The sequence below is a fragment of the Chinchilla lanigera genome, unplaced genomic scaffold (genome assembly GCF_000276665.1).
Source record: "Chinchilla lanigera isolate Chin_1 unplaced genomic scaffold, ChiLan1.0 scaffold00034, whole genome shotgun sequence".
Classification (NCBI taxonomy): domain Eukaryota; kingdom Metazoa; phylum Chordata; class Mammalia; order Rodentia; family Chinchillidae; genus Chinchilla; species Chinchilla lanigera.
Window position 1 is genome coordinate 13708052 of NW_004955435.1, and position 12593 is coordinate 13720644.

General features: G+C 53.6%; 1 protein-coding gene across 2 annotated transcripts in view; it reads left to right on the plus strand.

Annotated features, from left to right (window-relative positions):
- The window catches only part of Slc6a17 (solute carrier family 6 (neutral amino acid transporter), member 17), a 48712-nt gene extending 39362 nt beyond the window's left edge, over positions 1–9350 (plus strand). The window contains exons 7-12 of one of the 2 annotated variants that reach the window (XM_005388913.2): positions 1786–2027; positions 2296–2488; positions 4259–4451; positions 5229–5388; positions 7002–7164; positions 7648–8016. In XM_005388913.2, coding sequence (XP_005388970.1) covers positions 1786–2027; positions 2296–2488; positions 4259–4451; positions 5229–5388; positions 7002–7164; positions 7648–8016 — 1320 coding nt within the window. Of the gene's footprint in view, positions 1–1785; positions 2028–2295; positions 2489–4258; positions 4452–5228; positions 5389–7001; positions 7165–7647 lie in introns of both variants that reach the window. The other variant, XM_013516399.1, reaches the window with a different exon arrangement.
- The last annotated feature ends 3243 nt before the right edge of the window (positions 9351–12593 follow it).

The window sequence follows — 12593 nt, forward strand, 5'->3', positions numbered from 1 at the left end:
CAGCATTGTACTGGCTAAAAAACAGACCTGAGGATCAATGGAACAGACTGGAAGAAACAATCACAGCCACAAACACACTCAGCCACCTAATCTTTGACAAAGGGGCCAAACAAGCTCACTGGAAGAAGGACAGCCTCTTTAATAAATGGTGCTGGAAAAATTGGCTTGCCACTTGCTGAAGACTGAAAATAGACATTGCCTAAATGCCTTGAAGACACATTCAACCCGCCCTCTGCAGAACTAACATCTTCATCTGCACTGCCCAATCCACCAGCCTACTCCTCTTCCCCTGTTCCACCTCAGTGTACCCAGCCTGCAGGCCTGAAATGTGGCTGTCACCTCTCCCTATCCCTCTCCAATGCTTTCGTTTCTCCTGATGAAGTCTCCTAGGCAAAGCCACCTCCACCTGGCACGTGGTCCCCTGAATGTGCTTCCTCACAGCTTCCTTGATGTGTCCACCTGCTTCTTTTGGACATGTTCACTCCGTGGTGATTTCCTAGATTAAATGCTTTCTTAGGATGTAGACAAGGATCTCCAAAGCCTTGGCCTCCTCCTTTCTAGCCTTGCCTGGTCCACCCCTGCCTGACCTTTGTGCTGCAGCCAGCCTGGCTGCGTCCATCTCCATTTGCACTCCAGCCTCTGTGCTAACTCAGAACACTGGCCTACAACAATCCCTTTGCCTGAATACGCCTTCCCTAATCTCCACTGCTATCTGTGAGGTGTCAGCTCAAGGATCTTTTCCCACAGAAACCCGATGGGTACCTCCGGACCCACTCAGCCACTCCCTGAGCACAGGGTGCCTGGCTTTCACAGCCTTTGTCACAGTTGCAATTTAGCGTCTGTTCATGGGATTGTTTGACCAGTGTGCCTCTCCATAGCTAGAAGGTAGAAGAGGGTGGGGCCCAGCCCACCTTTGCTTTCCAGGCCCCTGCCTTAAGGGACAAAGAATAAAAGGAAAATTGATAGGAAAGTGGCTTTGGAAATTGTCCATGACCCTCAAATGGTGCTGTGGTTGAGGTCTGGGAGGGCTGAGAGCAGGTGGAGGTCCTAGGCATGGTCTGCCTGTCTCCAGGAGGTATCTTGGTTTTGTGTACCAAGTTGGGGTGGAGGCAGCTGCCGTGACCTGGAGCATATAGATGTGTATGAATGAGCCTTGGGTGTCTTTCTCGGGGGAGAGGGAAATCAGGTAGGCACAGGGGAGAAGAAAGATTTGTTTTCCACAGTGAGAGGTGGGAAACGTGTCAGGAATTCTCAGTTCTGTTAAACTGTCATGCAGGCTGTTGATCACATGACTTCAGGAGGCACGATGCACACCATAGTCCAAGTGATAGAACTGCCTTGGGTTGTAAAGATCTTGGCTGTGTTTCTTTTCTTTTTTTCTGTACTGGGGATTGAACTCAGGCCCCGTACATGCTAGGCAAACACTCTACCACTGAGCTACATCCCTGTTTCTTAGTATGACAGCTCCAAGGTAAGTAATGATAGCAGCTAAAATTAATTGAGAATTTACTATGTAAGTACTTAGCATTTATTTCATCTCATCTCCTCTCCAAAAACTAGTTGGTACTCTTGTCACTCGTGCTTTACACGTAGGGAAACTGAGGCTCAGAGGAGTTAAGTGAATTGCCTAAGGTCACACAGCCATGGCTTCGTATTAGTATGCTGTGTTGCCTTTGAACTCCGTTGAGGCTAAGAGAAAGGGGTGTGGAGGGGACCTCGGGGCTGGTGAGTACAACCATCTTCTCTGTCTCTGTTTTCCCCCACTTGCTACTGTCTTCCCCATAGCTGGACAAGATGCTGGATCCACAGGTGTGGCGAGAGGCCGCCACACAGGTCTTCTTTGCTCTGGGACTGGGCTTCGGCGGCGTCATCGCCTTCTCTAGCTACAACAAGCAGGACAACAACTGCCACTTCGATGCTGCGCTGGTGTCCTTCATCAACTTCTTCACCTCGGTGTTGGCCACCCTCGTGGTATTTGCAGTGCTGGGCTTCAAGGCCAACATCATGAATGAGAAGTGTGTGGTCGAGTAGGTAGCATCGCTCCTCCTGTCCCCCTTCCCCTGCCCACTTCACCCAGGAATGGTAAGTGGGCCGTGCAGAGAGAGAGGTCCCTTCCACTCCTCTGAGGAATGAGATCAGAACATTGTCTGTTCCCGGCCTTAGCCCACAAGGACAAGTTCAGAGATGTCTCTCAGTGGCCCATGGAGGGGAGGGGGTCTTGCCTGGATGTCTAGGAGGTGCCCCCAAGATCCCAATCCTACCTTCCTACGTGGGCCTCTCCCTTTTGTGCTGCAGGAATGCTGAGAAAATCCTGGGGTACCTCAACTCCAATGTCCTGAGCCGAGACCTCATCCCACCCCATGTCAACTTCTCCCACCTGACCACCAAGGACTATGCGGAGATGTACAATGTCATCATGACCGTGAAGGAGGACAAATTCTCAGCTCTGGGGCTGGATCCCTGCCTCTTAGAGGATGAGCTTGATAAGGTGCGGGGAAAGGCTGTCATTCCTAGTACATGCAGGAACCCAGAGATGGGCTGTGGGTGACTGGAGCTTGGGAAAAAGCCTTGGAAAGCTTTTTCATAGGGAGTCATTGGTTTATGTAACAGGCAAGGACTTACTTGTCCAGAGGGAGAGAGAGGAAAGCTGTTAGGCAAAGCCCCTGCCCTGAAGTTGGCTTAAGTCTAGACAAGGGGCCAAGGCAGACACATGTTGTATCTCAGAACCCGCAGTTGCTGTAAGGCACCTTCACTGTGGATTAAGTGGACTTCCTGTATACTGGGGACCATCCTCCCATATGTAATGCACTTAACAGTGCCTGGCCTGTGGTGCATGAAATATGCTGGTGTTGCCCTGGGCTCTCTGTCTCCTTTGGACCTCTCCAGCTCCATGAGTTGAGTAGTGTCCCCTGTTTTACCAGTGGTTACCTACCAATGGCCTGTAGATTGGGGGGGCTTGATCAAAGTCTCATGGCTAGTAAGTGGGTGAGCCAGTCCATGTGTTTCATCCCTCAAGACTTCTGTCCCTTCTCCTAGCTGTCCCCGTCCAAATCCCGCTGCCATGATGGCCCTTAGTCCCTGGGCTAGAGCAGAGAGATGCTGCCTCTTCATTAATGCTCAATCCCAAGTTGAGACGCCTTCTTCTGTTTACTTTTTCACAGCTAAGCACTGTCTGTTAGAAGGGATCACAGGTCAGAGACACATCCACAGGGTCCTGGGAACCTGGCTGGAGCCAAGGCCCTTGTGAGGCAGAGCAGGTGCCCATAGCCTAGGCTAACCCTGCCCTTCTTCACAGGTCCACAAGCTTTCCCTAGCTGATGCCCAAGCTTTATGTTAGAAGTCAGTTCCATTGTACTGAGGGATCTGTGTTCCACATCCTGACCCCTCCGCAGGTGACCGAAACCAGAGCCTATCTGGGGACCTCCTGCCTGGTTTCTTCTCCTGGTGACTTGGCAGCACACAGGAACTCTACCTTCCGAGTTCCATGAAACCCTGCCCTGTTCTTATGGGTGTGGCCTGAGCCTCTGAATAAAACTAGGATTTTAGCAATATTTTTCATACAGTGCAACTTCAACAGCATCTAAATAACCAGAGTTACATGCTCAGGTGAGGGGCATATGTTTCCTCCCGGTCGCTGGCATTACAGGACAGCATGGGAATGATGTCGGCCTCCAGTGTATTAAGATACTCTGTGGGCAGGGCCCAAGCATTAGTGCAATGGTTCCTGACCTGGGCTGCACATTAGAATCAGTCATGAGCTTTGTAAACCCCCAGACCTACCCTCAAATCATTGTCCCTGGGGAGGCCTAGGCATGAGGGCTTGTAAAGGTTCCAACAAGCTTCCATTGAGCAGCTGAACCTGTGACTGTGACAGCCAAGTCTGAGGCTCAGGATTTCAGAGCTAGGAGCAGCCAGAATGGTTGTGCAATTGGAGGAAATATCATAGTCTCATCTTAGGTTTGTCTCTAGAGGTGAACAAATTCATCAGAATCAGCGGGGTCCTTGTACAGCCTCTAGATTCCAGGTTTCCTGGGCGGGGGAGATCCAAAACTGGTACCTTTGCACTCCCCCGAGGGGATTCTGATGCCCACTGAAGTGTAAGAGCCACTGGCCCAAATCAACAGGATTAGGTGGAGACGAGGATCCCTGTGAAGGAAGGAACAGTGATTACTAAAGCTTCAAGGGCAGAGGTAAGGAAGCAGGGGGCTCCTGGGTGGGGGTGTCCTTCACAAGGTCTTGCTCTCTGCCCCACCCTCAGTCTGTGCAGGGCACAGGCCTGGCCTTCATCGCCTTCACCGAGGCCATGACACACTTCCCTGCCTCGCCATTCTGGTCTGTCATGTTCTTCTTGATGCTCATCAACCTGGGCCTGGGCAGCATGATCGGGACTATGGCGGGCATCACCACCCCCATCATCGACACTTTCAAGGTGCCCAAGGAGATGTTCACAGGTAACTCCTCCCCACAGCCCCACTTGGCTCTCACCTGCCCCAAGGATGACAATCTTGTTCTGGCTCTGATTTTAGAAAAATTAAGTTCCAACCAGGTCATTCACGACCTCATGTTTGAAAGCCCTCCCCATGGGGATACAACTGGAGCCTGGCCATGTCACTGAGCCACCAGTACTCAGGAGCCAGGAGGAGAGAGCTATTTGGAAATGTGGGCCCAACCTCAGCCAGGAGTGTGGCCTCGTGGGTATTCTTGCTCTCTCCCCAAAGGCCTCCTGAGTGGTCTTGGGCAGAGGTGTCTTCTCCTAGCACCAGCCCTCCACCTTGTTCTACCCTCTTGCCTGGGGTCGCTGGCCATGTCCACAGTTCCCTATGGCCCCTGCTGAATTGAGCTGGGCTATGTACATGGCTCCCTCTCACCTGCATCCCCAGGAAAATATCTTCCTGTTCTCAGATGGAGAAACAGAGGTGGAAATACAGAATGCAGGAACAATCAGATAAATCATTTAAATTTGATGCAGTAATTAAATGGAGCAGCTGCTGTGGGCTAGGTGCTAGGAGGGGTGTGGAACACAGGACACGGATGCGCCCGCCTTTCCCGATGTTCCCCACCTGGTAGAGGGGGAGCCCAGCACCTCAGCATCAGATCCCTCCTGCAGGGCTGTGCCTGCTGGCCCACTGGGGGAGTGGCATGACGGCAGGGACCTGGGTGCCCCTGACACTCCCGGGCCACACCCACCCTGCGCTTTGCCCCCACACCGGCCTCCCGGCTCTCTGTAGTGGGCTGCTGTGTCTTTGCATTCTTCGTGGGGCTGTTGTTCGTCCAGCGCTCCGGAAACTACTTTGTCACCATGTTTGATGACTACTCGGCCACCCTGCCGCTCACCGTCATCGTCATCCTTGAGAACATCGCTGTGGCCTGGATCTATGGGACCAAGAAGTAAGGGAGACGTCGGGGAGGGGAGGCAGGGGGAGGGTTCTGTCCCTTACGACTTCCCGGAGAGCCTGTGTGCTCAGGGCTGCTTGTGAATGGGCTGGAGATCACAGAATCGGAATGCTGGGGTAGGGGAGTGGCCTTTGGCCCTGGGGAACTGAAGCTAGAGAGGAGTCAGGTTTTCCTGGGGCCCCTGGGCGAGTAAGAGACGGAGCCAAGCCAAGGACCTAGAGGTCCTGGACTCCTAGGAGTCCCACTACCAGCCTAGACTTCCTTAAATTACCATGGGCCCTTTCCTGGGTCCTGACCCTCTTCAGAATTCTAAGCTTGTTAAGCACCGGGTGGAGACACCAGTTCCCCTGCCGGCAAAGAATTTGTGGATTTCAGCAGCCTTCACTTACAGACTTCACAATTTTAAGGTGTGGTTTTGGCCCCTGTTGGGGGTTGGGCAGGGTAAAAAGACGCGGCGATACAAAGGGATCTGGTCTCATGGCCTGAGCCTAGGGCAGACCTCCGCCACTGTCGGTCCCCAGCCTCATTCCGCATTTAGGATAAATCTGTTGCCAAGAAGCTCCAAGACCAGCCCTTGGCTCCTCTCTCAGCACTGGCAATGGCCTCGTTGTGCTTGTCTTCTGCAAGGCCCACTACCTCCACCAGCCCACTCAGTTTGACCACCCCCGAGGCCTGGACCTGGTTTTGGAGCCAAAGCTCTTTCCTAGGGGTCTTAAGAGAGCACAGGAAAGGAGAGGGAGGGGAGGGAAGGGAGCACCCCTCTGCCTCAACACCAGCGTTAGAAGGCACTGCTACAGGGGCTCTAACTCTGGGTGCCACGGGCCCCATTGGCAGGTTGGTGATGCCTTCGTACACTTCCAGAGTATTATCTTTTAACGTGTAAGATAAAATATATAGGGTTGTGTAGAGAAGTATATTGAAAAGTAGCAAAATACCACTTAGATCTGTGAAATAGTACTGTACTTTATTTGTATTGCATGAATTTACAAGATCTAGTTGTGGACGTAATAACAATCATAATTTAAACTACAGATGAACACAAATGACATGTCCAGGCATTTTAACAATGGTAATGTGATATGAACATATCTGTGATTTAATCCATTGGTGCCAGTCCCAGGTAATTCATTGATGCTGCGATGGTAGCTTGCATCTGTCACAGAAGGACCTGCCAGGGTTCAGTTAGGCATAACTGAGGTAAAGGTGGTTTTGTATGTTTCTCAAGTACACAGCCCGCCTGCCTCCTGGAATTCTACGCAGAGCCAACAGTTAGAGGTGGTAGCTTGAGTGTTAGTAAAGTTATCTGCTGCTGTCGTCCAGCAGGGGGAGACACGATCCAGGCCAGTGTGAGGGGCTGGGTGTTTCTGGACAGGAAGCCTTCTCTAGTGCTGGTCCCCTGCCCAGGCCGGGCTGGCCGCGTGGGATGCGTCCTGTCCTGGGTGGAGTGTGGTGTGGGTAGTCAGCCGGGCCTCATACTGGGAGCACTGAAGTGATGACGGGGCAGGCTGGGAAGGACTGATGAAGGCTTCCTGGAGGGGGTGGCTGAGGGGAAGGAGCAGGCACCATGTAAGGGTACCAACTGCTGGGCCCGCTTCTCTGCCCGCCAGGTTCATGCAGGAGCTGACGGAGATGCTGGGCTTCCGACCCTATCGCTTCTACTTCTACATGTGGAAGTTCGTGTCTCCGCTGTGCATGGCCGTGCTGACCACTGCCAGCATCATCCAACTGGGGGTGACACCCCCAGGCTACAGCGCCTGGATCAAAGAGGAGGTGAGGGGTGGGGCCCCAGGAACCCCAGGGACCGCTGTGTCTGCCCAGGCCTTACTGCAATAGATAACTGGGGTAAACCTTTAGAGGACAGCTGCTATGTGTCAGGCCCACCGAGTGCTTTGTACACATAATTTGTAATCTACAACAACCCAGAGATAAGTGGCATTGTTCCTATAGCTCAAAAAGTGAAGAGACTGAGGCTCAGAGGATTAATGTACTCGTCTAATCTTTCTAACACACATGCTTTCTCCGCATCTATGGAGTGGAACTACCCGCCCACTTTACAGATGGCGAGACTGAGACCCCTTAACCAAGGTGGTAGACTAAAATCAAGTAGCACCTCCTAGTAACTGCCATCTCTGCTGGCCAGGATAGGAGGAGAGGGATGCAGGCTCTGGGCCAAGATGGGGAGGGGCAGTCCCAGAGCCCTGGGAGGGTGGTTGTCACGGTGGGACAGCAGCCCTCACTGCCACTTGTCCCCAGGCTGCTGAGCGCTACCTGTATTTCCCCGACTGGGCCATGGCCCTCCTGATCACTCTCATCATCGTGGCAACGCTGCCCATGCCAGTGGTCTTCATTCTGCGACACTTCCACCTGCTCTCCGACGGTTCCAACACCCTCTCCGTGTCCTACAAGAAGGGCCGCATGATGAAGGACATCTCCAACCTAGAGGAGAATGATGAGACTCGCTTCATCCTCAGCAAGGTGCCCAGCGAGGCGCCTTCCCCCATGCCCACCCACCGCTCCTATCTGGGGCCCGGCAGCACCTCACCCCTGGAGACCAGTGGCAACCCCAATGGACGCTATGGAAGCGGATACCTCCTGGCCACCACTCCTGAGTCAGAGCTGTGACCACAGCCCCCACCCTGCCCGCTGTCCCCCCACGCCCAGCCTGCCCACTTCTCTGGGCCTGGCCTCTTCCTCCATGGTGGCCACCAGACCCAGTCCAGCCCTCTGCCAAAGAAGAGAGGGTCCACCCTCCCTCATTCCCCACCCTGTCCCAACAGACTCTAATCTCTAGCCCTGAGCAAGGGTCTAGGGACGGTTCTGTCCCCTAGTCCGGGCCCCCAATCCACCTGACCCTCGGAACCTCTCACCAGTTTGCAGCCGTGTAACCAGTACCATCCAGAAGCCCCGATTCTCAGTACAGTGGGGACTCCACGTAGCCATTCAGGAGTCCCCCCACCCTTCTGTCTTAGGTGTGGAGAGGGTCTCCTTGTGCTGCCGCATGGCAGCAGTGAAAGGCGTCAGACTTAGGGGTGCACAGGGTGGCTTTGGCAGCCTGCTTAAAGCTGGGGATGCGGACAGATATGCTGGGAGTGTGTGCGAGCTTCCCGATCCTGTTTCGTGAGGTAGATGCTGCCCTCCCGCTTGAGCATGGGCTTTGGGAGCAAAGGGAGCTCAAGGGCCCCAGGTGTAGGTGTGATCATGGGATGTCCTCGTCCCTACCTGGGTTGAGCGGGGTATGCTCTTGCAGCCTGCCGGAATCTACCCACGTCAATTAGGGCTTAGCCATCTCTCAGCCCCCGCCAATGGACCTGGAGCCCAGGGTGGTGGCTTCTGCCTCTTGCCCCAGAGAGAAGGGGGCAGTACAAGGTGAGGCTTCCACAGCACAATTTGATAGTTCCCCGCACAATTCAGATGGTTTGGAGCACAATTGTGAAGCACACTCTGTCTCCCCTTACCTGGGGCCCAGTTCTCTTCCTAGTGGCAGCTTCTCCCCTGGAATGGGGTCCCTGGAATTCAGGGGCTTGTCCCCAGGAAGCCTCATTCCTGAGGAAAAGACAGGTAATTTCACTGCCCCTTGGCACCACCACTCACTCTCCTGCTGCACAAGCACAGCTGCCAGTGTGCACATTGCGTGCGGACACCTCGGAAACCTTCCCAAGCTGCTCTGGCCCATAGCAGACAGTGCCACAGACAGTGCTGCAGATATGGGAGGTTGCCAAGGACAAGGTGGAGCCTCTGCCCTGAGCTCCAGCACCCAAAGGAAGCTGCAGCTGATGGCAGCATCCCTGCCGGCTCTTACCTTCAGAGCCTCCCTGGAAGAGGAGTTGCTCTGGGAATGTAGCCTGTGAGAATTGAGATCCTGAACTAAGAATAAATGTCTAGAGAGAGATATGGATGGATGGACGGATAGATGGATGTGTAGATGGATGGGTGGATGGATTGATGGATGGATGGATGGATGGGTAGATGGATAGGTGGATTGATGGATGGATGGATGAGTGGATGGATAGATGGGTGGATGGGTGGATGGATTGATGGATGGATGGATGAGTGGATGGATAGATGGGTGGATGGGTGGATGGATGGATGGATGGATGGGTAGATGGATAGGTGGATGGATGGATGGATGGATGAGTGGATGGATAGATGGTTGGATGGGTAGATAGATGCATAGATGGATGGATGGATACATGGGTGGATAGATGGATGGATGGATGGATGGATGGATGGATGGATGGATGGATGAGTGGATGGATGGGTGGATGGGTAGATGGGTGGATAGATGGATGGATGGATGGATAGATGAGTGGATGGATAGATGGTTGGATGGGTAGATAGATACATAGATGGATGGATGGATGCATGGGTGGGTGGATGGATGGATGGATGGATGCATGGGTGGATAGATGGGTGGATGGGTAGCTGGATGGATAGATGGGTGGATGGATGGATGGATGGATGGATGGATGGATGGATGGATGACTGGATGGATGGGTGGATGGATGGGTGTATGGGTAGATGGGTGGATAGGTGGATGGATGGATAGATGGATGGATGGATGGATGGATAGATGAGTGGATGGATAGATGGTTGGATGGGTAGATGGATGGATGGATGCGTGGATGGATGGGTGGATAGATGGGTGGATGGGTAGAGGGTGGATAGATGGATGGATAGATGAGTGGATGGATAGATGGATGGATGGATGGATAGATGGATGGATAGATGAGTGGATGGATAGATGGTTGGATGGGTAGATAGATGGATAGATGGATGGATGGATGCATGGATGGATGGCTAGATATACTGACAAATGGATTGGTAGGTGGAAGGACTGGAGGAAGGCTGGCTCCATCTTTGAGAGTTTGGGGTGGGGGTTAGGGCAGAGCATTCCACAGTACTAGGTTTGGGCATCTTTATAGCAGGTTCTGAGTTACTCTTGTGACCTGGAATGAGCTCAGCCCTGGGAAGGGCAGACCAGGCCCAGGTTCTCTCTTGTACTTCTGATACCCTGGCCCCCACCTCCCCAGTGTGCCGTCTCCATTACTCAGCCCTCCTCTACATCTTTTCTTGTTTCTAGCCTTCTCGGCCCTGCCTGTCCTTGAGTGTCTGAGGGGAAAGGGGGATTGCCCTGCCCACATCTCCCCAAAGAGAGGCCCCTCACCTGCCAACACCTCCTACCTGGTTCCATGCCTAGTCCCAAGCAGAATTAGCAACAGGAAGAGCGAAGCCCAGGAGACACTCCACTATCTATACTCTTCTACATATGCTATTTCTATTGTACATTCAATCTGTACATGTGGGTGTAAATGCTGTGAAATGACAAACCCAATATTATACCGTGGCTGGTGGACTATTTTCATCCTCAGTGCTGTACAGATCTATTTTCATTGTATATTTGATATATTTTTAATTTTGTAGCATGGCTGGGCCAGGCCTCAGCCCATGAGCCTGCAGGAGGGGCTGGGCTGGGGCTGGCTGCTTGCTGGTTGTGGGCTCTGTTTGTCGTAGCCTTCCACTGTCGGCCTGGCTCCGTCCCGGCTGTGTCTTTGCTGTGCGTTAGATGTAGGGCCCAGAGCTTGAGGCGTGTATGTGTGCGTGTGTTTGTGTGTGTGTGTTGCACATCTGTGGGCGTGCGTGTAGGTAGGGTGATTTGTGACCCCCCCCAGTGCTTACCACCTTTCTTGAGATCATGCTGCCTGCCTGCCTCTCCTCCTGCCTAGCTCTGTGGGTGAGGCCTGTGGGGGAGTCCCAGCTGTGAGGAAGGGCAGGTGTGTCTTGCTGGGGACTTCATGTCTCTGGTGGGAACAAGGGCCTTGTGGGGAGGCCCCACATTTATTACCCAGTCAACTTTTTGCTGTTCCCACCTTTGTCACAAGTTCCTCTGCAGGAAAAATCTCGGATTTCTTAGCATGGCGAGCCCTCAAGAAGGTCTCACAGCACTGCTGTCCTATATCTGTCCTTGAGCTAGTCCTTGAGTTATTACTCAGAGAGGAATAGCTGCCCTCACTCTGCTGCTGACACCTCTGCTTGCAGCACAGAGGAGTCAAGGGCAGGTGGGCCACGTGACAAGCGAAGATCCACTTGCAGCTTCCCTGGGAAGCAGGAGTTGGCCAGAGAGGGGCTGCCCCCCAAGGTCCTGCCTAGGGCCCCCACCCCTGGCTTTGGCGCTGCCCATGCAGTGCCCACTAGGAGACAGGGGCTCCAGGGCAGTACTCACTGAGTTGGGGCGGGGTAGGGGTTGCCTATCAGAGGCCTCCTCCGGGCCCCAATCACCAGCTTCTTGCTCAGGGAGCTTCCACCCTGTCCACTGAGGCAACGTGAAGCCCAAGGCCTCTCTCTGTGGGGAGTAGAATGGGGCACATGAGATGATGCAGGTCAGGCTGGCTTCTGCCCTCCAGCAATAACTCTGCAGGGACCACTGTTTTCTTAGTGCCAGGAGAAACCTCCTGAGTCTGCCTGCGTAGGCCGTGAGGCTGAGGCCTGGCACCCACGCAGGCCTGCAGCAGTATTACCAGGCAGGGGGCTGCCCCTCTGCCCTTCCTCACAGCTGAACACCCCCCCGCCCCGCCAAATATTCCCTGTTGTGAAAAAGAGGTGAGGCTGAATGCAGTGTAAAGTACCTGATTCCCTGGGTCCCTGCACTAGGCCCCCAAAAGTGGGGTCTGCTTCCGCCTTCACTTGGAGCCCAGTGACTGGGGCTGGGGGAGGAGGGCCCAAGGCCCTTTCTCACAGAAGGCCTGCTTTGTACAGACCCAAGCGCACACGCACCGGGCACACTTTGTGTCTAGGCACAAGTTTGGGACAGTTCAAGTCCAAGGCTGGTCAGGACCACTTAGCCCAGAGGAGGAGATGAGGTATTGTCACCCCAGAGCCCCTTCTTTCTCTCTCTCCAGCCCTGGTGTACAATAAAGTGTCTATTCTTACCAAATTCCTCCTGCCTTTCTTGCCTGCTGTCAGGGCCACAGAGAGGGGATGGGAGAAGCCAAGAATCCTGAGGGAAGCTTTGGGGCAAAAGTTTGGGCTGGAATGGCGACCAGGATTCCTGTGGGTGCTGGCTGCTGGCTGAGGAGTTTCCGGAGAGACATATTTATTTTCCTAGGAGTTGCCCGAGGAATTAATGTGTACACTTCAGGTGAGCACACTGGGTTCCAACTCCTCCACGCATGTAACTGCCTGTGACTTTTACCACAGTTCCC